The 23,981-nt window shown below is 61.2% G+C and overlaps 13 protein-coding genes across 13 annotated transcripts; 5 read left to right on the top strand and 8 right to left on the bottom strand.

Moving 5' to 3' along the window:
* Positions 1 to 606: 606 nt before the first annotated feature.
* Positions 607 to 1,557, bottom strand: OSTLU_37524 (DMT family transporter: UDP-galactose/UDP-glucose; the record flags this gene model as incomplete). Its single annotated transcript, XM_001421881.1, has 1 exon — positions 607 to 1,557. One exon carries the CDS (start codon positions 1,555 to 1,557, stop codon positions 607 to 609), a length of 951 nt encoding a protein of 316 aa, XP_001421918.1.
* A 168-nt stretch (positions 1,558 to 1,725) lies between these two features.
* On the bottom strand, positions 1,726 to 3,882 carry OSTLU_93891 (predicted protein; the record flags this gene model as incomplete). Its single annotated transcript, XM_001421880.1, has 1 exon — positions 1,726 to 3,882. A coding segment is annotated over one exon (2,157 nt), but the record flags the coding sequence as incomplete, so codon positions are not given.
* An 82-nt stretch (positions 3,883 to 3,964) lies between these two features.
* Positions 3,965 to 4,174, bottom strand: OSTLU_9736 (predicted protein; the record flags this gene model as incomplete). The annotated part of the gene is made up of 1 exon (XM_001421879.1): positions 3,965 to 4,174. A coding segment is annotated over one exon (210 nt), but the record flags the coding sequence as incomplete, so codon positions are not given.
* A 320-nt stretch (positions 4,175 to 4,494) lies between these two features.
* On the bottom strand, positions 4,495 to 5,076 carry OSTLU_93889 (predicted protein; the record flags this gene model as incomplete). The annotated part of the gene is made up of 1 exon (XM_001421878.1): positions 4,495 to 5,076. The coding sequence occupies one exon, from the start codon at positions 5,074 to 5,076 to the stop codon at positions 4,495 to 4,497; it is 582 nt and encodes a 193-aa protein (XP_001421915.1).
* A 143-nt stretch (positions 5,077 to 5,219) lies between these two features.
* On the bottom strand, positions 5,220 to 7,802 carry SDG3502 (predicted protein; the record flags this gene model as incomplete). Its single annotated transcript, XM_001421877.1, has 1 exon — positions 5,220 to 7,802. The coding sequence occupies one exon, from the start codon at positions 7,800 to 7,802 to the stop codon at positions 5,220 to 5,222; it is 2,583 nt and encodes an 860-aa protein (XP_001421914.1).
* A 733-nt stretch (positions 7,803 to 8,535) lies between these two features.
* On the top strand, positions 8,536 to 9,198 carry OSTLU_89451 (predicted protein; the record flags this gene model as incomplete). The annotated part of the gene is made up of 1 exon (XM_001422007.1): positions 8,536 to 9,198. A coding segment is annotated over one exon (663 nt), but the record flags the coding sequence as incomplete, so codon positions are not given.
* Positions 9,199 to 9,249: 51 nt separating this feature from the next.
* OSTLU_28161 (predicted protein) lies at positions 9,250 to 10,870 on the bottom strand. The gene has a single exon (XM_001421876.1). The coding sequence runs from the start codon at positions 10,715 to 10,717 to the stop codon at positions 9,269 to 9,271; it is 1,449 nt and encodes a 482-aa protein (XP_001421913.1). The 5' UTR covers positions 10,718 to 10,870; the 3' UTR covers positions 9,250 to 9,268.
* A 93-nt stretch (positions 10,871 to 10,963) lies between these two features.
* OSTLU_28160 (predicted protein) lies at positions 10,964 to 12,531 on the bottom strand. Its single transcript, XM_001421875.1, has one exon. It carries the CDS (start codon positions 12,421 to 12,423, stop codon positions 11,020 to 11,022), a length of 1,404 nt encoding a protein of 467 aa, XP_001421912.1. The 5' UTR covers positions 12,424 to 12,531; the 3' UTR covers positions 10,964 to 11,019.
* Positions 12,532 to 12,769: 238 nt separating this feature from the next.
* On the top strand, positions 12,770 to 14,183 carry OSTLU_28159 (predicted protein; the record flags this gene model as incomplete). Its single annotated transcript, XM_001422006.1, has 1 exon — positions 12,770 to 14,183. The coding sequence occupies exon 1, from the start codon at positions 13,116 to 13,118 to the stop codon at positions 14,181 to 14,183; it is 1,068 nt and encodes a 355-aa protein (XP_001422043.1). The 5' UTR covers positions 12,770 to 13,115.
* Positions 14,184 to 14,383: 200 nt separating this feature from the next.
* OSTLU_2019 (predicted protein) lies at positions 14,384 to 17,071 on the top strand (the record flags this gene model as incomplete). The annotated part of the gene is made up of 2 exons (XM_001422005.1): positions 14,384 to 16,324; positions 16,382 to 17,071. Coding segments are annotated over 2 exons (2,631 nt in total), but the record flags the coding sequence as incomplete, so codon positions are not given.
* A 1,145-nt stretch (positions 17,072 to 18,216) lies between these two features.
* Positions 18,217 to 19,173, top strand: OSTLU_37745 (predicted protein; the record flags this gene model as incomplete). The annotated part of the gene is made up of 2 exons (XM_001422004.1): positions 18,217 to 18,750; positions 18,856 to 19,173. Coding segments are annotated over 2 exons (852 nt in total), but the record flags the coding sequence as incomplete, so codon positions are not given.
* A 2,482-nt stretch (positions 19,174 to 21,655) lies between these two features.
* On the top strand, positions 21,656 to 22,744 carry OSTLU_18582 (predicted protein; the record flags this gene model as incomplete). The annotated part of the gene is made up of 1 exon (XM_001422003.1): positions 21,656 to 22,744. The coding sequence occupies one exon, from the start codon at positions 21,656 to 21,658 to the stop codon at positions 22,742 to 22,744; it is 1,089 nt and encodes a 362-aa protein (XP_001422040.1).
* A 363-nt stretch (positions 22,745 to 23,107) lies between these two features.
* On the bottom strand, positions 23,108 to 23,902 carry OSTLU_4792 (MC family transporter; the record flags this gene model as incomplete). Its single annotated transcript, XM_001421874.1, has 1 exon — positions 23,108 to 23,902. A coding segment is annotated over one exon (795 nt), but the record flags the coding sequence as incomplete, so codon positions are not given.
* Positions 23,903 to 23,981: the final 79 nt, after the last annotated feature.

Here is a 23,981-nt window from a genome sequence, read left to right as displayed (position 1 = left end):
CGCGCGTTCAAAACGACCATCGCATCATTCGTCAGTCATCTCGCATCGCTCGTCGACCCCTCGCTTTCGTCCGGGTCGTCCGCGTCTTCGCGCCGTCTCGCGATCCCTCGCGTCTCCCCGCTCTCGCCCGTCCTCGTCCGCGCGTCGTCCGGTCCGCGCGCGCGCGTCGCGCGTCGTTCGCGAATCGCGTCTCGCGCGTCCGCGCGGTCGCGGTCGCCGTCTCGCGCGTCGCGCGCGCCGCGCGGTCGCCGTCCCGCGTCCGCCAGCGCGTCCGGCGAACGATCCCATCGTCTTCGCCGCGCGCGCGCGTCGCCGTCGTCGCGCGCGCGTCGCGGTCGCGTCGCGGTCGCATCGACGCACCTCTCGCGTGTCTTCTCGCGGTGAGCTGGGCGCTGAGCGCGCATCGCGCGTGCGAGGCGGACGTCATGACGCGCGCGCGTGTGACGTCGTCGGATAACGCGGTCGGTCTGGATGGGTTGGAATAAACGGTATTGTGTATGAATCTGATACTAGCATTGTATGTAACATATGGGTGTTCGGACAAGCGGTGAAGGATGGAGATTTGAATCGGTGACTCGCCGCTCGCGCGCGCGCGAAAGAAACGGGCTAACGCGGCTGCGCGTTCTTCAAATACGCCTGGGCGTAGAGCGCGGAGAAAACTAAGGCGGTGCCACACCATTGCTGCCACGTCAGTGGATGGAGGAATAACACGCAGCTGAGAAGAATGCTGAGTAGCTGTCGCGTCGTCATGATGGCGGCGAAGAGCAACGCGCCGAACTCTTTGATGGTGTACAGGATGCAGAGCTGACCGAACATCGAACTCAATGACAGAGTGATGATATCGGATAACACCGCGGGGTGACGGGCGATGAACTCCAGGGCCTGCCAAATCGCGCCGTCGGATAAGAGCCAGGCGACGGAGAGGCACGCGCTGACTCCGTTGACGTACAACATTTGATTGTACGTCTCCATTTGGTATCCTTTGAACAGCTTATCCTGAAACGTGCTCGTGAATCCGTCGAAACCGAGATAGCCTAACATTAACATCAATCCTTTCGCGCTGGTGTTCGAACTCTTGGCGCTGTGCTTGTGCGTCAAATCGCCGTACAACGCGAAAATGGTACAACCGAGCGTGACGCACGACGCTATGACGTAATCGTTCAGTGTATACCGTCGCTGATTGATGAAATATCCCCAAATCATCACCGGTATCATCTTCGCGCACTTTCCGAGCGTTTGCACCGGGAACGACACGTATCGCAGCGCTTCGTATTGGCACGTCGTCGCCAGCACGTTGCTCGCGCTCACCCCCGCATACTTCCAAATCGGCGCCGCCGGTTGCACCATCCCTTTCGTGTACGCCAGGATCGCCGCCGCGAGCGACGCGCTCAGCACGCGGTTACTCAGCACTAAGAAGACGCTGTATTTGAAGTATTCGCTCTCGACCCCGTACGGTCTCGTCATGATCCGTTCTTGCAAGATGCCGTAGACGATGAGAGAACCGACGACGCCGACGACGCACATGGCGATCCTCGTCATCTGCGTCTGCGACTGCATCACAGACGACGGTTTGGACGTCATCGGGTCGGTGAGCATGAGGGCGGCGATCGGGTTGGCGCGCTCTGCGGCGACGCGGGCGAACGGCGCGGGAGCAGGCGGTCGAGCGGTGATGAGTCGATGATAGCTCACTGGATAGTTGAGGGATAGTTGATGAATTGAATTACCCTAAACCTTTCTTTCGTCGCCCCACATTTTTTCGTACCTCGCGCGATCATCCGCGATGGCGCGCTCGCTCGCGACGATTTGCGTTCGCAAGGCGTCGCACTCGGCGTCTTCAAGTAACCCGGCGCGACACACCTTTACGGCCTCGGCGTGGAGACTCGCGGCGCTGAGCGCAGCCGCTTGTGCTGCGTACGCGATTCCTAGGCGCGCATCGAGCTTGACCGCGGTTTTGGCATCCGCGAGGGCGTCTTCAATCTTGCCCGCGCCGAGGTTGGCGGCGCTTCGTTCGCAAAACAGCGCGGCGTTTGCGCGATCAAGTCGTATGGCCATAGAGTACGATGCGATGGCGGCCGTGAAATCTTGCGCAGCGAGCAGCTCGTTCGCGCGATCTCTCGCTTTCCGGGTGACGATTTCGTCCACAGGTTCGGGCGCGGTGACGGCGCCACGCAACTGCGGTTTCGGCGCGACGCACTTGCGTTCAATTCTCACGGGAAGTGCGTCCACGTACGACTGAATCTTGGCGACAATTTCCGACTTTTCGCCCAGTCCACGACACGAGGCATCGTTTGCGGCGAACGAGTCCAGGACACCTTTGGCGCGTTTGATCGTGTACGAACCTTGGCGAAGAAATTCTTCACGCAACGTTTCGAGCGCGGCACCAGTTTTCAGCAAAGTGACGACGTCATGGTACCCTCGATGCGTCGCAATATCAATCGGTCGCTCGTCCACGTCGTTTGCGCGATCGACATCGGCACCACACTCGTGCACAAGAGTGCGAAGCGCCTCAAGCGCACCAGAACCAGCCGCTGAGTGCGCCGGCGTGCTGTCGCCCTTGTTTATGACGTTCGGATCCATACCGCGAGCGTACAACCAACGAATGCATTCGACGTGGTTCTTCGAAGCAGCCCAGTGCATGGCGGTGTTCCCAGAAAAACCATAGTTTGTGCCATCACCGTTCGCGTATAGTAAGTTCTCGTCTGCATCGAGAATCGTGCGCATGACACCCAAATCTCCCGCCTTGGCTGCGCCGAGCCAACGTCGTTGTGCATCCTTGTCGAGCTCGATGGCTGGGATTTCATCTTCTTCTTGTACGACCGGCAGTTCTTCGCATACGCCACAAAACACGCCAGTTCTCGCGGTGTCTCCGCCGAGTATGTCGATGAGTTTGCCGCTTCGCTGCATTCGTATGGCGACATCACACGGCGACTCGCCAATTTCATCCACCTTATCTGTTCGCGCGCCGCGCGCGACGAGTAGGGCTGCGCACGTTTCCTGACCATTCGCCGCCGCCGAGTGTAACGCCGTGGCACCGCATGCGTTGGAAAAATTGGGATCAAACGAGCACGCGTCGAGCAACCACGTCAACGCGCCGACGTGTCCCTTCGCCGCCGCCCAGTGCGCGGCGGTGTGTCCGACACCGCTCGAGCGCTCGTGCACCAACGAAGGCTGTTCTTTATGAAGTATTTGCATGGTGATCAAATCTCCCGCCTTGGCTGCGTCCAACCAACGTCGCACCTCCAATGCAGACGTGTGCGTGTACGAACGCTCGGAATCGTCGCTCGCGACGCCACTCGAACGCCGTCCTCCAAAACGCGGGGAACCATAGCTCGGCGAGCCGTAGCTCGGTGAGCCGTAGCCGAATTCCCCATCCTCGTCGTCTGAAATGTCGCCGTAATCGCGTCCTAAACCATTGATGCCACCCGCGAAATCTTGCATCGACTCCATCAAGCGCGCCATGGCTTCGTCCATGTCTTCACCTTCGGGAAACTGCAAGCCGTCAAGCTCATCCTTCATGGCGTCCATGATGAACGCGCGCAACTCTTCTTCCTCGCTCAATCCTCCCCTGGTCAGTGTTTCGCCCCCCGCGCCGCGGTTCTTCGCAGCCTTCGCCGCTAACTCGCTCGCGAGCGCGGCTAACGCGTCCTCTCCGTGTTCGTCGACGAACGCCTTGACCTTCGGCGGCGCCGTGAACGACGACTCGTCGAACCTCAAACCGTCTGGAAACGTTCCTTTCGGAAACAAAAACTTTGGAAACGGAAACGGGGGCATCGCCTCGAGCTCCTCCGTGGACATCCCTCTCGTCAGCGCCGCGACGTCCTCGCCGCCGAATCTTTCCTCAAACAACGCTCTAAACGCGTCCACGTACTCCTCCACGTCCACGTCCTACGTGCACCGAAACGCATCAGTCAGTCACTCAAAATGATCACAATCACGTCGCGCGACGCACCATCTCCGCCATCGATCCCCCGGCGTCGTAAAATTCTCGCTTCGCGTCGTCTTTTAAAATCTCGTAAGCCGCCTGCGCCTCCACAAACTTTTCATCCCCGTCATCCTGCCCCGTCGGGTTCGCTCGTCCCCGTCGGCGATCGGGATGGTGTTTAATGGCGATAGACCTGTACGCGCGCGTGATCTCTGACGTCGTCGCCGCGCTGTCGACGCCGAGAATCGCGTAAAGGTTCGGTCGTTCGGCGTCACTCTCATCGTCGAAATCTTCATCGAAAACGACCGTCTCGCGACGCGTGGACGCCGTCGTGGACGCCGAAACCGCGCTCGATTGACGATCTATTATTTCATCGTCGTCGAGTTCGATGACGCGAGGCATGCGCGCGCTCGAGGGGACGTGGGATGCGTCGGCGTGTGACGCTCGCGGCGCCTCGCCTCGATGTTCGACGCTCGTCGTTTACAATCGCGCTCTAATTTCGCGCGCGCGCGCATCCGATCCACACGTTCGCGCGTCCACGCATCCACACTCTCAATAAATCCACGGCGACGCTACGCGCGCGCGCGTTGAAGCACCAACCCCACGAATTTGACGTCCTCCTTTCCGTTCGGCGTGTCGATTTGGACGCCGTGCGACGCCAGCGCGTCCATCACTGAATCGAACGGTTTCGCGTCGCACTCGTAGTACGCCTTCACCTTGCGCTTCGCCGGTGGATTCAACCACGTCGTGACGTCCACGGGCGCGCTGACTTCGAACACCGCGGTGCACAGGCGCAAGACGTCGCCCCGCTCGACGCCGGCTTTCGCCGCCGCGCCGTTCTCCACGACCTCGTCCACGAAAATCTCCGTCGTCGCGCCGCTGAGCCGCTGCTCGAAGACGACGCCGAGCGGGCGCGTGAGTTCGAAGCACACCGCGTCGGTGGCGTCCGGGAACGCGAGCGCGACGGCGGCGGGGGTCGGACCGCCGAGGTCGACGGCGAAGGCGCGACGGACGACGCCGGGCGTTTGCGTCGGTTCGTCCTCGCCCGTGCGACGGACGACGGCGGCGCGGCATCGAGCGTCGCGGTGTCGCGTCGAGCGCGCGCGCGCGCGAAGCGCGGGAGGATCGGGGGCGCGACGCGGCGCGGCGGACATGGCGCGAGTCGCCGAGTGGGGCGAGCGCGGCGAGCGAGACGAACGCGAGGCGAGGGACGGTGGGCGCGAACGAGACGGACGCGTCGTCGATTCAAGTCTATTCATCAATTCAATTCTTTCGATTCGGTCGGCGTGGATCGGGATCAGGAGGCGCGGGCGGCGGATCTGACGTGCGAGACGACGCGCTCGCGGACTTGCGACACCGGGAGCGGCCGGGCGTCGCTTTGGTTCCACTGCGCGTGCTCGTTTTCCAGCGCCTCGAGCGCCCAGCGTTGGGTGAGGCGGTCGTAGTTTGCTCGTGGATCGTGCAAAGGGTGGCTCGGCGCGCGGAGGTCTTCGACTTCCATCGTCACGAAGGCGGTGACGGCGTCGGCGAAGAGCTCTGATCGCGGATCTTCGAATTGCGCCGGGAGCGGTTGCGTGAGCAAAGGCTTACTCGCGGTGGCGCGTGGTCGTTGAGGCTGGCGAAGCGGTTCGTCGCGCGCGCGTTTTATCCCTCGACCGTCGTCGTACGACGAGTGCGGCGGAGCGGCGGCGGGCGGAGGTCCCCAACCGCCGTCGCGCTGTTGCGGCGGGTACGCTTGCGATTGCGGACGCATCGCTTGCGACAGGCTCGATTGCTGCTGCGGCGGCGCACCGTAGCCACCACCGTAGCCGCCGCCTCGAATACCGCCGCTGGACATGGCGCTTCTTGGCGGCGCGCTACCGTTAAAGCCGCCTCGACCGCCGGACATCGCGCTTCGCGGCGGCGCGCTACCGTTGAACATCGATCCCGCGGGCGAACTCCCGTAGCGATTCAAAGAACCGGTGGATGGAGATCGCATCCCCCAACCGGCGCCCGACCCCGAACCCGAGTCATTTCGACGAAGCTGCTGCTGCGGAGGCTGCGCGCGCGGACGTTCGGGCATCGGTCCCATGACGCCGGTGCCGATGTACTTGTACTCGAAATCTCGCGCCAGCTTCATCAACGGCGTGTCGTTCGCCACGCGCAAGTCGCCGATGGCTTGCATCAGCGTCCCCGCCGCTGTTCTCGTTTCACCGATGCGAGTGATGACAAACTCTTTGAAATGAAGCATCAAATCCATCAAGATTTTCAAAATCTTGCGCTGAAGCGCGGCGTGCGCCGCGGACGCAGTCGGACCGCCGAGGACGTTGATGCACTTTTGAAAGCACGACATGACGCCGCCGCCGACGAGTTCTTGCTGCAGACTGGGATTTTTCGTCAACGAAATCGCTTCGAGAATCAAACCGAGATCGCGAGTGTTGATTTGCGTCACACCGTCGGCGTCGACTGGATAGCACAAGTTGAAAAGCTGCACGCAGTGCGACACGGCGTCCTTCGAACGCAACCCCCCAGTCGTGGATTGCAACTCCTCCATGGTGAGATCGACCTCGGTCCGCTTCTTCGCCCCGGCGGACATCGCGCTCCACTTTTGCGCGTACGAACCCGCGGGAATCTTGACGCGACGGACGTTGGAGCCACCGCTCGATCTCGCCGCGCGCGCCGCGCGGTTTTCGTCTCGTTCCGTCGCCTTGCGCTGTCGCTCGATTTCGCGAACCTCCTCGGGCGGTCGCCAAGACTTGTTTTCGGCCTTGACGGCCACCTTTTTCGGTGCGTACTTGTCCGCCATCTGTTCTCGTCCCTTGGCTTCTTCTTGCGCGATGAGCGCCTCGTCGAGTTCGCGCATTATCGGCTCCGGATCGTCCTCGTGCCCCTCGTCGTCGTCGCCGTCGACGTTGTACGCCTTGGCCGCCTCGGCGGCTTTCGCGCCGCCGATCCACCCGCAACACGCGCCCGCCATGCAGTAGCATCGCGACGGTTTCTCACCGAAGCGCTCAAACTTGTAATCGATCGTCAGCTCCTCCCCCTCCTCGATGTCTCGCGTGGCGAATATTCCGATGCACAGCTCCCCGCGAACCATCCACTTTTGCGTCTCGCAATTCGGCGCGCACGAGTGATTTAAAAACCGCCCCTCGTTTCCTCGAATCGTCGCGTCGATCGTTTCGCTGCTCGACAGCGTCATGAAGTAATAATGACTCCTTCCCTCGTCTTGATACCGCCGCTTCCGTTCCTTGTACGCCTCCTCGTGCAAAACCTCCCCGCAGTACTCCAACACGAACTCCCCCGCGCCGACGCGCTCCGCGGCGAACAACCCGTGTCCCTTTTTCCCCGTTCGTCGCACCGTCGTCGCTCTGCTCTCCCCCCGACTCATCCTCTGATTCCCGCACGCGCTCCCGCACGGACAGTGCGCCGGATCGCACTCGCTCAGCACCAATCGATTCAAACAATCGCTCCCGCACCCCGCGCCGCTCTCCGGCGCGCACGCGCAGATCATCGCGTCGTCCTCCGACGGCGTCCTCGGCGCTCGGTGCGCGAATATGTTTCGCGTCGTCCTGTACCACTCGTTCGTCACCGCGCGCCCGCGCGCCCTCGCGTTCGAATCCCCATCGCACGCGTCCTCACCGTTCGCCGCGCTCGTCGCCGCATGCGCCTGCGCGCGCATCAACCGATCGATCTCGTCGTCGCTCAGCTCCTGCGCGTCGTCGCACGTCGAGAATTTCTGATCCAAATTCTGATGACAAAACCACGCCGTGTTTTCCCCCAACCGGTCCGCGACGACGCGCGGGACGCGGCGCCACGTCTCGCACGAATCGCACTGCACCCACGCGTCCGTCGTGAGCGGGGTTTCTTCGAGCAATCGCGTCAGCGCGTCGCTCGGCGCCATGTCGTCGATCGATCGGCGTCGCGCAGTGACGCTGCGGATTCGGCATTTCGCGACGCGGTTCGCGCGCTGACGCCGCGCGCCGCCGCGGGTTCGCGCGCGGGAGAGACGCGGGACGCCCACGAGCGACGCTTTACGCGCGAATCCGTCGCGACGCTTCGCGAGGGGCGCGAACGCGCACAGATTTGCGAAAGATTTGAAGATTTGAAGATTTGATTCGATCCGACGCGTTCGAATGAGCAACCCGTTCGAGACGACGCCCGCGCGGGCGTCGAACCCGTTCGAGAGCGGACGCGCGCGACGCGCGAGCGACGAGTCGCAGGATGGGTTCAGTAACCCGTTCGAGGGGGCGTCGACGACGACGGAGGGCGGCGGCGCGGGGGGGGTCGGCGAGACGCTGCCGGACGTGCCGATGCCGGAGAGCGCGTACGAGCGAGCGGTGGGAAGCGGGGGGGCGCCGCACTCGACGTTCGGGGCGTACGACGTCGCGGCGGGGGCTGGGGCGACGGGAGGGGTGGAGGCGGCCGCGGAGGGCGGGCGGTCGGCGTTTCGATCGGCGACGAGCGCGTTTAAGGGCGCGTTCGGCGGCGGGTCTTCGTCCGCGTCCGCGGTGGGGGGGACGCAAGGCGCGATGGGGACGAGCGCGGGCGGCGGTGGCGCGTCGGCGGCGACGTTGACGGCGGCGCGACGCGACCTCGAGCGTCGCGAGGCGGAAATTTTACGGCGAGAGCGCGACTTGGAGGTTCGCGAGCGGTCGGCGCGAAGCGGAGGGGGAGGGAAGACGCCGAACTGGCCGTTCTCGTTCTGGGCGTTCACGTACCACAACATCTCCGACGAGATTCATCCGCAGCACCGATCGTGCGTGAAGTTCTGTTACACGGTGTACTGCGTCTTCGCGCTCGCCCTCGTGAGCAACTTTTTCGTGGCCATGGCGCGCATGTTCTTGCACATGGACTTCGCGGCGTTTCTCATGGCGTTCATATACATGGTGTGTGGCATCCCCGGTGCCTACATGTTGTGGTACAGACGAGTTTATAATTCGTGCAAAACCGACCGCGCGTTCGGGTTCCTTTGGTTCTTCTTGATGTTCATGGTGCACATCGGATTCGTCTTCTTCGCCACCCTGGCGCCGCCGAACATGTTCGGCGCGCAGAAATGGTCGCTGTGCGGAATATTGAATCTCAACGAAGCGCTGCAAGGCAACAAGACCATTGGCGTCATGCACACCATCGTCATGCTGCTGTTCGCGGCGGACTCCGTCTTGTCCGTCTTGGCTATTCGCTGGGTGTACAGCTCGTTCCGCAGCGGCGGGCACACGCTCGAGCAGGCGCGCGCCGAGGCGTATCGGGAGGGGATCGCCGCCGCCACAACGGGCGGCATCGGCTCGGCTGCGGTCTAGGCGAGCATCTCAGCGGGTTAGCACCACTAATTAGCGTTTTGCATATTACAACAGATTTTCTCGATTGGTCTCAGCACGTCTGAATGTCTCTGTCCCACGACTTTTCGTAGTTCTCTACGGCAAAGTTGTAAATTTTCGTTTGATGCCACAGTCCTTGTTTGATCTGGTGCATCATGTTCTTATCTTCCTCGTACCGCTTCAACCTCGCTTGCAGCGCCGGCGTTAATCGACCAGCGCTGTCATTCTTGAAGAGCGACTTGACGGCGTTGAGATCCAACGTCGCGAAATCTGGAAGCTTATTCTTAAGCTTGGCTAATCCGTCGTGCAAGTTCTCCGTGATCAAGTATCGCATGCAACCACTCATTAAATTATTCTTCGCGGCGTCGATGTGACACTGGGAGTCACGCGGGAACGCCCCCGGGGCGATCAGATGCGTCCAATCGTCGCCTTGCGTGAAGTAAAACCATTCCAATGGGTTGAGTGGACACGAGCCTTGCTTTTTCCAAGCCGGCATCCACATCGCTCGGTTCTCCGCGCCTTCGAGGCAAGAATACTTGTAGTGACTCATAAAGCGCTGAAAGGGATTTCGTAAAACGGTGAGGTACATGCACGGCGCCTCCGTGGTTGAGCACAAGCCCATATTATACGACCCCTTCGACATCATCCGCTGGCCCTTGGCGTAGCCTCTCGCCAGATTTTCGTCGGTAAACGCCTTGAGCTTACTTTTCATGAGATGCGTGGTTTGCCAAACATTGCGCGACGTGGCGTCTAAGAGCGGTTTCATGGACCATGGGTCGCGGTACAGGTTGTAATTTCCAAAGACGCTCCCGTGTCGAGCGTCCAAATGAGATTGCACCTGCTGCAAAACTTCGCACAAGTACGTCCCCCCAGCCTTGGGAATGTGCACGAAATTATACATCATCGCCGAGTTTCCGGACTGCTTGATGCTCTTCTCGTACCCGCTTGACGGCAACATGTACGGCGACTCTGAATTCTTGTTCACCATGCCCGTCATGAACATCGACTCCGCCTTTATGTGATCGTACGTCGGCATCGCCGCGATCGTTTTATTACCCTTATGCAGCTCGTTTTCGTGATTCATCGCCCTCACGATGTAATACTTTTCCACGTCCTCCAATCTATTCCGGCTCGTTTGTCGCACGCACGTCTTGCTCGGCACCGTGTCGCTAAACTTCCGCCCCGGCGCAATCTTCCCCGCCACGAAGTCCCTGCGCCACTCCGAAACCCCACCTAGTTCGGGGAACAACGTCACGACCTCACCACCGCGACGAACGGTGGACGCGCGCGCGACGCCCACCGCCGCGAACGTCGCGCACGCCACCGCCAACGCCGCTCTGCCCGCGATCGACCACTTTCCTCGCGCTGTCGGCGTTGCTTCGCCTTCACCGCCCGCGTGACGCGCGCGATCGGCAATCTCTACGTCCACCGCATCGCGCGCGGTGGTTTTCACGACCAACGGCGCGCGCTCGGCGTTGTGGGCGCTCGTTTCTTTCGTCATCGTCCAGAGGGTGTTACGCCCCGCCCGCCGCGAGAGATCGTCGCTCGGGGCGTCGCCGGCGATCGCTCGCGAACGCGGAGGCGTCGCTCGCGCTCGAAAGCGTTTTAGACGCGCGTTCGAGCCGTGGGCGTTCGCGCGAGACGCCGCGCGCGGCGCAGTGAGGCGCGAGCAGACATCGACGAGACGGAGGCGCCGGCGGCGCGCTCGGCGATTTTGGACTTTGGACGCGCGCTCCATCCAGCGCGTTGATGCGCGTTGATGCGCGTTGATGTTACAGTTATGGTTCTAATTTTGGGATCTGATTAGCAGCTCCCCGGCGCGCGCGCCCAGTTGGCTTCGTATTTGGCGACCGCGTAGTCGTACACTTCCTTCATCTTTGCGTGACGCGCGGCGATGGCGTCGACGATGGTTTGGTTCTTCATGTAGATGTCAAACCTGTCTTGCTCGCCTTCGCTCACGCCGTGCCCGGCGTTTTTGGCCTTTTCGTTTTTTTTTTTGTGCCTTTCTTTCGCGGGCTCTTTGTTCAAAAATAAGAAATCGGCGTACGTCGCGCCGAGTTTATCCAACCCGTCTTCGTACTTCTCGAGTATGAGGTATCGCAAGCAGTTACTGTCGAGATTTCTTTTGGCTGTCTCCATGCGCTCTTGCGCGTTCTTCGCGCCAGGGGCGAGCTCGATCGTCCAGTCCAGGTTTGGTCCGAGGTAGTCCATGAACTCGATCGGATCCAACGGGCAACGGTCGAGTTCTTTCCACTCGGGTAACCACTGCGCGGCGCCCTCAGACCCGGCCAAGCACGAGTACTTGTAATGACTCAAGTAACGTTCCACCGGATCGCGCAACACAGTCAAGTACACGCACGGTGCGTGAATAACTCCGCACAGTCCCATGCCGAACTGGCCCTTTCCGAACATCCGCTTGCCTTCTTTATACATTTGTTTGGTATTTTCGGGTCCAAAAATGCCCTCCGGCTTCCCTTCCTGGAAATGTGTATACGTCTCCTTCACGTTTGTCTGCGTAAGATCCACCTGTGGAAGCGTGATCCAGTGCGATACGGGCTCGTGCGTGAGTTTGTACGGATACCCGTGATGCTCACCGCTGCGCTCCAGGGCTTCCATCAAGACGGTGATGGAAAAATACGACCCGCCCGCCTTTGGCACGTGCACAAAGTTGTAAAAGTACGCAGAATTATGCGCCATCGCGACCATTTTAGCCTTGCCAGCTTGCGGCAGCTCATACACCCCCCCGTGCGCCTGTCTAGCGTTGCTGTCCCACGTCGAGATGAACTCGTTTATGCGCGCCTGGTCTGGCCGCACGTATCCACGCGGCAGCCCGTGCCCGAGCGGGTTAGCATACGGCGCGGGCGCGTCACGAGACCCCAAAAACGCTCCCAAGTGTGATTGCTCGCACACCACGTGCTTCGAGCACTTCACCAACCAGTGCTCGGGCCACTCGCCGATGCGTTCGAAACGTCCGCTAAACGGCGCCGCGTATCCCGGAAATCGTTTCGACAGCACCGGCACCGGTCTCGCGTCGCGACCCGCGCCCTCGCTCGAGCCCAACATCGCCATTCCTCGCTCACCGAGCGACGCGAACGCGCGATCGGCCGTCATCGACGCCGCGCGCGGCGACGCCGCGAACGCCGCGACGCCCGCCGCGATCGCCCCCGCCGCCAACGTCCCCACCACCACCGCGCGCGCCGTCTTCATCCCGCGCGCGCTCGTCGACGCCTCCGCGCCACCGTTCGACTCGCGCGCGCGCCTCTCGCGTCGCCCGAGAGCCTCGCGCGCGTCGTCCGCGGACGCGTCTTTGTCGCCGCGACGCGTTTTCAACGCGATTTCCACGTCTTCATCGCCGCGCAGCAGCGCCGTGCGCTCCGTTCGCGCCATCGCGCGTCGTCGATCGCGCGTCGATCGCGTTCGCGCGTCGCTCGAGTCGGCGCCGGGCGTCGAGCGCGACGCTCGCGCGCGCTCGCGCGACGATTTGTGTCGCGCCGTCGATGGGTGTTACGACATCTTCGCGCGGCGCGCGGGCGACGCGCGCGGCACACCGCGACGCGCGCGCGCGCGAGCGTCGACGCGCGGAGATGTCGAGCGAGGACCCCGCGACGGGGCTGATGGCGCGCGGCGCGTCGACGGCGTACGGGACGGAGTCGCGCGCGCGGGAAGCGAATGGTGTTGAGGACGAACGCGTCGCCGAGGTGCGCCGCGCGAGGCGAATCGGCGCGCGAACGCGCGGCTCGGGGATCGCGGTCGCGGTGGCGGTCGCGCTGGCGTGCGCGCTCGCGGTCGCGGCGGTGCGAGAGGGCGCGGCGGGGCGATCGAGGGCGACGGCGAGGCTGGGCGGGACGGCGAACGAGCGAGGGAACTTTTTCGGAGCGCCGTTGAGCGCGGAAGCGCGGATGCGGGCGCCGGCGAAGGCGGATGTGATAAATAGGATATCGCTGCGCACGCGCGTGCCGGGACTGCGGTCGCCGGGACGCGGCGTGCCGGGGCTGCGGACGCACGTGCGAGAGACGCAGCGGGCGAGCGACGACGCGCGGATATTAATCCTCACCAAGCCGTTCGAGTGGGGGATGACGTATTTGCAGATTCAGAGCGTTAAACGATGGGCACCGGCGTTGTTGCCGCACGTCACGGTGCTGACGTACGACACGGAGACGCAGCGATCGTGCGAGGCGCATCGCGGCGTGGATTGCTTTTACGACGCCGACTTCGCGCGGGCGTACGGGCAAGATCCGAACGATGGCGTCGCGCGCGACGCCATGTCGTGGCGCAAGGTACACGCGGCCTTAGAATTACTGAAAGCGCGCATCCCAGTGGTGATGCTCGATTCGGACACGGTGTTTTTGTCCGATCCAACCGAAGCGTGGACGAGCGCGCTCGAAAAGTACGACGTCGTCGTGAGCTCAGACGTCGGTAACGAGTTCGAGGCGCAAGGAAACATGAACACGAAGCTCGTCATTTTCCCAGCCACGACGCGGAGCGTGAGTTTGTGCGAGCGATGGCTCGAGGGGGAGAGTCGATTAGTATCCAAGGTGAACTACGGCGAATTTCCGGAGCAGAGTTACTTCAACTACGTTCTCGTGCCGACGACGGCGGGAGAGTTCCACATCCACGCCATGAGCACCGCAGAATCGGGAAATTTCATCACCGCCAACGCGGGAGACGATGGTACGTTCCCAGGCGCGCACACCGTCACGGCGTCGTATTGCGGAGACGCGCGCGACAAGGAACAATTCCTCCAGCACGTCCTCGAAACCAAGCACAACGCCGAAGCCGCGCTCGGAATCGGGCCCGACGCCACGACCGCCATTCCATTACGATCCGCCACCGATTTCGACCACGACGGCGTGGCCGACCTCGCGCGGTTCCCGCACCCCGACCTTCGATGCGACCACGTAAAGCGTCGCCTCGTGGACCAGCGCCGATACGAGGTCACCTCCGACCGGCACATCGTGTGGACGTAGCGCGCGCTCAAACATTAGCACAACAACGTGTAACTAGAATTAGATCATCGTAGCGCCCAAACGTGGCCGCGTTCGCGTCCGCGCGCGCCTCGTCCCGCCGTCCCCTAAAGTGACCACCTCAGAGTGACGTCAGCGCTCGACGCGTCATCGCGCGCGCGGGCGACGCCGAGATGAAGGACGAAGCCACCACACGCGGTAAACGCGTCGCCGTCATCGGCGGCGGCGTCAGCGGCCTGTCGGCGGCGTATTTACTCCAAAAGAACGCCGACGACGCCGGCGGCGGACCAAAAAGTGTAAAAGCGCAAAGCGCGCCCTCGACGCCCTCGTGCGGCGCGGTGACGCTGTTCGAAGCGTCGACGAAGCTCGGTGGACACGCACTGACGCAATACTCGAGCACGGCGAAGTGCGACGTGGATTTGGGCTTCCAGGTGTTCAACCTGACGACGTACCCGCACCTGGTGGGCCTGTTCGGCGAGCTCGGCGTCGAGAGCGAACCGAGCGACATGTCGTTTTCATTGTCCACGGGAGACGTCGAGTGGGGGAGCATAGGACTGAAAGGCGTGTTCGCGCAAAAGTCGAACGCGATGAGCGGACGGTTTTTGAATATGATTCGGGAGATTCTACGTTTTGGTCGCGAGGCGCCAGAGGTTTTGGCGCCGGAACGCGCGAGCGAGTTCGCGGACGTCTCTTTGGGTGAGTACCTCAAAGCTCGCAAGTACTCGGCGTTCTTTCAAGAGTCGTACGTGGTGCCGATGTGTGCGGCGATTTGGAGCTGCAGCGACGACGACGCGATGGCGTTCCCAGTGCGCACGCTCGTACGATTTTGGGTGAACCATCACTTATTAAACATCATCGAGCGACCTCTCTGGCGAGTCGTCAGTGGTCGATCGAGCGCTTACGTCGACGCCGTTGAGCGCGAGCTCAAAGACGTGCGTAAGGGCGCGTACGTGACCAAGGTGTACCGCGTGGCGGGGGGCGTGAGCGTGACTTTTAAGACAGAGGACGCCAAGGGAAAAGTTCAGGAGTCCACCGAGGTTTTCGACGACGTCGTTTTCGCGTGCCATAGCGATCAAGCGTTACAAATACTTGGCAAAGCTGCGAGCGAGGAAGAAGTCTCGGCTCTGTCGGCGGTGAAGTATCAAGAGAATGACGTGTATTTGCACACCGACGAAACAATGATGCCGCGGAACAAAGATGCCTGGGCATCGTGGAACTGCCTTCGCGGCGATCGCTTAGGCATTCCCGCCGAAGAAGCCGCAAATCGAAGCGTTTGTGTGACTTACTGGGTCAACTTGTTGCAAAACCTCGCCCCTGGGACGAAGGATTTGTTCGTCACGCTGAACCCGCCGCGCGAGCCGAAGGCAGGCTCGGTCGAACACAAAGTCACGCTCGCGCATCCGTTATTTAACAAAGCCGCGATCGCGGCGCAGGAGGAGATCAAGGCGTTACAAGGTAAAGACCGGGTTTGGTTTTGCGGCGCGTGGTGCGGCTACGGATTTCACGAGGATGGTATCAAATCAGCGGTTGATTGTGTGGACAAAATGCTCGGCAAGTCATCCGTGCCGTGGATGCCGCGGTCGTGCGATCCAAAGTTGTCCATGAGCACGAAGATGGTCTTACCGCTTTTCCAGCGCGCGTGCGTGGGGTGGTTACCAGCCGACAAACGACTCCGCATGATTTTACCGGATGGAAGCGAACGTCTTATGATGGGTAAAGAGGCCAACGCGTCGTCGGAGACGATTACCATGACGGTATTCAACCAAAGACTCTTCATGCAAACGATTTTGCGCGCAGATATCGGTCTTGGTGAGTGTTATATGAACGGAGATTTCGACGTGGATTTAATTGGGTTCATGGACATGATTTGCAAAGGCCATCCCGCGGCTTCTGGCGCAGAGACGGAGAGCTGTAAGCCGAAGATGCGTCTCGACCCAGTGGGTCTCCTCACGGAGGCGGTTAACTGGGTAGGAGCGCAAATGGAGATGGCAGCACACAAGGCGTTAAGTAACACGAAAGAAGGATCTCGTAAAAACATAGAGTACCACTACGACGCTGGAAACGAGTTCTACAAGCTGTTTTTGGATGACACCATGTTGTACTCGAGCGCCATTCACGGCGCTATCGACGACGCTGCGATGTCCGTAGACGTTTTGAAGAAGTTCAAGACGTTCGAGGCCCAAGAAAAGCACTTGGAAGAGGCGCAGTATTTAAAGATAGACGCCATGATCGCTCGAGCGGGTATTAAGCCAGGCGATCGCGTGCTTGAGATTGGCTGCGGTTGGGGGACGTGCGCGATTCGCATGGCGAGCGAGAAGAATTGCCATGTCACTGGTTTGACACTGTCGCACGAGCAGCACGCCGAAGCAACGGCGCGCGTCAAAGCCGCCGGTTTGTCACACTTGATCGACATCGTCATTTGTGACTACCGCGATGTGCAAGGAACGTTCGACAAGGTGGTGTCGATTGAAATGCTTGAGGCGGTCGGACACGAACACTTGCCGACGTTCTTTGGCACCGTGCACAGAGTGCTGAAACCCGGCGGGCGAGCCGCGATCCAAGTCATCACTATGCCGGACGGCCGCTACGAGTCATACTGCAACAGTGAAAGCGACTTCATTCGTGCGTACATTTTCCCAGGTGGCCACTTGCCGTCGGTGGGGGCGATGAAGAGCGCTTCGCCGCGTGGTCTCGTGCTCGAGGGATACGACGATATCGGCTTGCATTATGCCGTCACTTTGCGATTGTGGCGCGAGCGTATGATGCATCACGCCCAACGAATCCTTTCTATGGGCTACTCACGAAAGTTTTTGCGCATGTTTGAGTTTTACTTTGCGTATTGCGAGGCTGCGTTTGCGAACAAGTTGATTTACGATTTGCAAATGACGTGGGTCAAGAAGAGCGACGATGCATCTAGAAGCGAGGTTTCTACCTCGTCCATCGCGCCGGAATTTCAATACTTAGCCGTGGTAGTGGCCATCTGTGCGATGTTCGCGCAGCGCAATCCTTCAACAGTGACGGAAATGCTCCCGATGGCTGTGCCTCTGCTCGTCGGCGTCGTCGCAGTCTTTAGCTGCGCGACCTTCTTAGCCGCCGTCGTCTCGAGCGTGGCGTTGCCGCAGCTCGGTAAAAAGGTTAGTAAAGTCAAGCTCGCCGAAGCATCGAGCGCACACGGCACGCTCATGGAACGTTCCTTGGCGCTCAGCGTCCCGTTGACCAAGGCAGTCGTCGCCGCCGCCGTCGGCACGGCGGCGTATCGCTTCATCGACGACACGCAAAACGTGCGCGCCGCCGCCATCTCGTGGATACTTCCGAACGAAAGAAAGCAGGCTGGAAAGTTAGCTGCGGTGGAGTTACTCAAGGTGTACGTCATGGTGATGGTCGGTCGTGTCGTCGTCGACGGCGCCCGCCGCGAGCGCGGCGAGATGTTTCGCCGCGTCGTCGCTTTGGCCGTCACGCTCCTCGCGTTGCACCACGACGTTTTCGTCGTCGCAATCGCGTGTTCGCTCATCACCGAACTCCGCGACGCCACGGTACACTTCCGCACATTCGCCCGAACGGCGAGCGGTTTTCCTCACTACGAAACCGTCGCGTACGCCGCGTCGCAACGCCTCGCCGTCGTCGCCTTTTACGTCTTCCAAGCCATCCCCACCGTGTACGCCATCTACGCCCTCTCCGCGCACATTCGCGCGGGAACGTTACCCCCCAAATCGCCTCTCGGCGCGATCGCCATCATCGCCACGACCGCATCCGCGATTCGCGCCGTTCGAGCCTCCGTCGCCGACGCCCAACTCGCCGTCGCCGACCGCGTCATTCGCCGTCGAATCCTCGACGTCTCCACCTCGGCCGAGATCTAACCGCGCCATCTCGCGTGTAATCTCATGCGAGTCTTTTCATTTCGTTCGTGACGCGCGTTCGCGTCGCGCGCGTCCCGCATCGCGCGTGCATCCGTCGCCGACCGCGCCTCCGCCGAAATCTCAAATTTTCAACCGTCGTCGCCAATCTCAATCGCATCGAACGCACTCTCCGACGCGCCATGCCGGCGTCGCCGCCGGCGTCGCCGCACCACGCGGTGAAACGCGTCGGTAACCACATCCTGGGCGAGCTCATCGGCTCCGGCGCGACGTCGCGCGTGCACAAAGCCGTCGACCAGCGCACGGGGTCGATTTGCGCGGTGAAGGAGATTCCGCTGCGCGGCGTCCCGGTCGAGCAGCTCGAGCGCATCACGAGCGAAGTGGAGCTGCTGTCGAGGCTCGAACACGCGAATATCGTGAAATATGAGGGCGCGGTGCGCGTGGAGGAGTGCTTGTACATCATGCTGGAGTACGCGGAGAATGGGTCGCTGGCGCGAACGGTACATCCGAGTCGATTCGGGGCGTTCCCGGAGAGCCTGTGCGCGGTGTACGTCGCGCAGGTGTTGAGAGGGTTGGCGTACTTGCACTCGCAAGGAGTGGTGCACAGGGACATCAAGGGGGCGAATATATTGACGACGAAGGAGGGAGTGGTGAAGTTGGCGGATTTCGGCGTGGCGACAAAGGGCGGACGGGCGTCGGGGGATGGGTTGAGTGGTGTGTTCGGGGCGGAGGGGAGGTCGGAAGGAAGCGATGGTGATGCGAGCGATGGGCGCGGGATTGGCGATGGGACGCGAGCCGAGGGTGAGGGCGAGGGCGACAAGGCGCTGGGGACTCCGTATTGGATGGCGCCGGAAGTGATCGAAATGCGGAGCGTCACGGCGGCGGCGGATATATGGAGCGTGGGATGTACTATCATAGAGTTATTGACCAGCAACCCGCCGTATTTTGATCTCGATCCCATGCCGGCGTTGTTTAGGATCGTACGCGACGAGCACCCGCCGCTGCCGACGGGGATTTCAGAGGCGTTGCGGGATTTCTTGTTGTTGTGCTTCAAAAGGGACCCGAAAGATCGACCGAGCGCGGAGGAGTTGATCAACCACACGTGGTTGATGGACGAGCACAAAGTGCTCGCCGAGACGTGGACCAAACGAGACGCGAGCGGTGGGCGAACGCAGAATGACGACGCGGAGGAAGGCGTCATCGTTAAAGTCATCGATCAAATGGCAAAAGTTGGCGTGAACGGCGACGTCACGGCGGCGGACGACGCCGCAGCCGCCAATTCGTCACCCCTAATAGCCGCGAGCGAGCGCTCAAGCTCGCAAAAGGACTTAGAAAACTTTATGAAGAGCGATTTGGGGAACTTTATGAAGAGCGACTCGGGCGTGACAAAGGCGCAAATCGACTTCAACAAATCGCTCATCTCAATCGTCGATCGCTTGAAGGATGCGTTCGGCACGTCAACGAGTGATGTGGCGGCGATAGATGACGCCGAACAGGCTGGTGCAGAATTCGTACGCGCGATGGAGACCGCTACGAGCGTATTGGTGGCGAACGAGACGCTCTTTACCACGCGAGCGTGCGGCGTTTTCGTCAACGTCTTAGAAAATGAATCGGCGTCGGCAAGAATGCGAACGGTGGCGTTAGAGTGTGTCACGGCAGCGAGTATGTTGAGCAGAGATATACTCACATCGTTCGTCACGCTTGCGGTGCTACCTAGGGCTTTAGAGGTGCTGAAAAAGAAGGATTCAAGCATGAGGATCAAGCTCGCGGCGTTGCGGCTGTGTCGCGCCACCGCCAAGGCTGGACCGGTGTTCACACGATGTCTCGTCGCATGCGGGGCGCTTCCCATATTAGTCGACGTATTGGATTACGGATACAGCGGAAACGGGCGCGAGCTCACCAAATACGCACTCGGGGCGATTTATATTGCCGCGGAGATCGAGCGCGGCGACCAGCTGCCGAAACAACTCGCTCAAACCGTCTCGCTTGCCCTTGCTAGCGCAGGCCTGTTCCCGAAACTTGTCACCTTGCTCGGTGCAACGCACACAGCGAGTTTAGAAGATGCGGCGATGATCACGGACGATATCGACGACGCGCGCAGCGAGGGGGGTTCGTCGATGACAGGATCAATCGGCGGCGCGAGTACGATCAGTCGATCGCGCAGCGGAGGTTCCAGTGGGGGCAAGTATTACCGCGAACTCGTCGCCGAGACGCTGTATCGTGTCGCCAAACGTGGTGAAGGATGCGCAGAAGTCTCCAAGGCGCTCGTGGACGTGAGAATTATTCACGGATGTTTGGCGCAATTGAGCGTCGTCCCTCGCTCGACGGCGACGAAGATTCTCGGTCTGGTGCACTTGCTGTCTCAACAAACGAATGCATTTCATGTGTTGCAAAACGCCGGAGCGATTCCCAAATTGGTGAAATGCGTCGAAGGTAACTTTCGAAGTGGTCACGCGCAATCGTGGGAGATGGCGCTGAAGGCGTTGCACAACTTGTGCGCGGTGAACAAGGAGCGTCAGGAGCAAGCCGCCGTGGCGGGTTTGATTCCAATCCTCGTTCAAATCATCGCCAGCGCTCGGGACGAAAAGAACGGAGATGGCTCGATGTCGACGGCCACGAATGGCGATAAAGTCAACACCGCCGCAGTCGCGACCACCGCGCGCTCTTCCGCGATGACGCTCGCCGTGCCGCTCTTGTGCGACATGGCGTCGACGAGTCGGAAAACGCGCGAAATTTTGGAGAAGCACGGCGCGTTGGACACCTACGTCCAGCTCATAGCCGTGAACTCCGGATGGACACTCTCCGCGCTCAATGCCGTCGGTTCCTGGCTCGCTATCGAACCGTGGAAAGTCGAAGCTCGCTTGCTCGAGACGGACGCCATCGATTCCATCCTCGAGGTCCTCGACGAATCCACCTCCCAAGCCAACGTCCTCGAAGCCTTGCTCGATCTCATCTCCAAATCCCCCCGCTTGTGCCAAGCCCTGGCCAACGAGGATTTCATCCCATCCCTCATGGACGCCATCACTTCCCCAACCACGAAACCGACGATCCGCATCACCCTTCTCAAGACCCTCGGCGTCGTCCACGAGCACGCCCAGCGTCCCAAGGAGCTCATCATCCGCCACGACGTCGTCGCCAGGCTCAAGTCTTTATTCACCGACCACGGCGACGAGCGTCAATCCCACACCGTGATCGCACAACTCGTGGATAAGATTTTACGTTCCATGCGTCTCTCGCGCGTCGTCTAGCCTTTGTAACGCCCCGATTCGTTCGCGCGTTTCGCTCGCCTCGCGTCCGCCTTCGCGCCTCGCGGGATAAGGCTCTCCCGTCGCGTCGTCGCGTTCGCACTCACCGGCGCTCGCGCGTCGACCGCTTTCCCGCGGCACCGCGATCCACGAACGACAGTCGCGCGTCATGCTCCGCGCTCTGACGCTCCCGCGCGCTCGCGCGCTCCCGCGCGCCGCGTTCTCTCGCTCGACGACGTCACGTCGCGATCGCGCGCGCGTCGCCCGCGCCGCGCGCGCCGACGCCGCGACGACCTACGACACGTCGCGACACGAACAACTGCGCTCGGGCTTGAACGCCAAGGCGCTGAACGCCGAGGCGAAGACGTTCCCGACGATGCAAGAGGTGCTGCGCGCGATCCCGAGGGAGTGCTTCGAGCGGGACACGGGAAAGTCGCTCGCGTACGCGGCGTGCTCGACGGCGATCACGCTGGCGTGCGGCGCGCTGGCGTGGGCGTGCGTGCCGGTGACGGCGGCGTATTGGCCGGTGTGGGTGGCGTACGCGTTCGTGACGGGAACGGCGGCGACCGGGTGCTGGGTCGCGGCGCACGAGTGCGGACACGGCGCGTTTAGCGACGATAAAACGATTCAAGACGCGGTGGGATACGCGCTGCACTCGTTGTTGTTGGTGCCGTATTTTTCGTGGCAGCGGTCGCACGCGGTGCATCACTCGAGGACTAATCACGTGCTCGAGGGAGAGACGCACGTGCCGGCGCGGTTGGGGACGGAGGACGCGAACGTGATGTTCAAGTTGCGCGGGTTGCTCGGCGAAGGGCCGTTTACGTTTTTGAACCTCGTCGGAGTGTTCGCCTTGGGGTGGCCGATTTATTTGCTCACCGGCGCCAGCGGTGGGCCGGTTCGCGGGAACACGAACCACTTCTTGCCGTTCATGGGCGAGAAGGGTAAGCACGCGTTGTTCCCGGGGAAGTGGGCGAAGAAGGTTTGGCAGAGCGACGTCGGCGTCGTGGCGGTTTTGGGAGCGCTCGCGGCGTGGGCGGCGCACAGCGGTGTCGCCACCGTCATGGCGCTCTACGTCGGACCGTACATGGTGACCAACTTTTGGCTCGTCCTGTACACGTGGTTGCAGCACACTGACGTGGACGTGCCGCACTTTGAGGGCGACGACTGGAACTTGGTCAAGGGCGCGTTTATGACGATTGATCGCCCGTACGGGCCAGTGTTTGACTTTTTGCACCACCGCATCGGCAGCACGCACGTCGCGCATCACATCAACCACACCATCCCGCACTACCACGCCAAGAAGGCCACCGAGGCGTTGCAAAAGGCGTTCCCGGATCTGTACCTGTATGACCCGACGCCCATCGCCACGGCGACTTGGCGCGTCGGCAGCAAGTGCATCGCCGTCGTCAAGAAGGGCGACGAGTGGGTGTTCACGGACAAGCAGCTCGACCCGGTCGCGGCGTGAGCGCGCGTGTGACGAGGATATTAAGTTTTAGTTAGAGAGACGAGCATTGTGATTATGATTATATACGTGCGTGTTTATTTCACATGCTGGAATTCGCCGAAGAGCGAAACGGCGTATTGTATCACCGCTCGCCCCGCGAGCGCTCTGCTTCGTGTCGACGCGAGAAAAATGTGCGCTGCTCGGTTTTCGAGCGGCACAGAGATCGAATGATCTACAGATATTAATCGCGTTTGTTTACGCGATGCTGAGCGGGGGTAACCCGACGCCGGCGACTTGCGCGGCGGTGAGGGACGCCTTTTTGCCCTTCTTCGCCGGCGCGGCGTTCTTGGCTTCAGCCTTCTTGTTGAGCTCTTCCTCGATAGCCTTCCACGCCACAGAGAACACCATGGCTTGCAACACATTCGTGGCGATGCGCGTGGACAATCCACGGCCGAACAAGCCCTTCATGCCGTCCTTTTCGAGCACACCCTTGATGGCGCCCGTGTAACTCAACTTGGCGTCGCCAGAGGTTTGCTTGACCGTCTTCACGACGCGCAAAGAGTTGGAGATGCAATCGGACACGATCGACGCCGCCATACCGATCAAAGCGTTGCGCGCGTTGTTCTTCAACTTCGTGTCTTGCTTCGGGATCGCCTTTTGCAAGTAGTTGAACGTCGCGAACCACGGATAGTTGCCGACCCAGTTCGCCGCGAAGTTCGCCGCCGCGCCGTTGTACAACACTCCGACGCCACCAGTTCGCACCTTATCCTTCAACAACGCGAAGGCCGCGTTCCCTTGCACTTGCAGCGTCGTCTTGAACGTGTCCACGGGCGTTAAAAAGATCCGCCACGTCGCGCCTCCGACGCTCGCGAATCCCGTCATCACGCTCACCGGCATTTGCGGATAGTACGCCTCCAACGCCGCGATCACCCCAGTGTTCGCCGCCGTGTCCCCGAATCGGCTCAACGGCGCTTGCACGATCGCAAACGACATCCCCTTATACAATCTCGGCACTCCGCCCTCCTTATACAGCGCCTTAATGCTCGACAGCATCGTCCCGCCGTTCGCGTACTGATAATTCATCGCCGTTCGCATCCACATGAACGTCCCGACCTGAATCACGCCCGCCGCGAATCCCGCGACGCCGCCGCGAAACGCCCGCGCGGACGCCTTCTTCATCACCTCGTTGAAATCGACCTTCTTACGCGCTTCCGGCGTCGCCTTCGCGCTCAATTCCGGGAGGCAGGGCGCGCGCGTG

The sequence above is a fragment of the Ostreococcus lucimarinus genome, chromosome 16 (genome assembly GCF_000092065.1).
Source record: "Ostreococcus lucimarinus CCE9901 chromosome 16, complete sequence".
NCBI classification, from domain to species: domain Eukaryota; kingdom Viridiplantae; phylum Chlorophyta; class Mamiellophyceae; order Mamiellales; family Bathycoccaceae; genus Ostreococcus; species Ostreococcus sp. 'lucimarinus'.
This window is presented reverse-complemented; position numbering and strand designations above follow the sequence as displayed.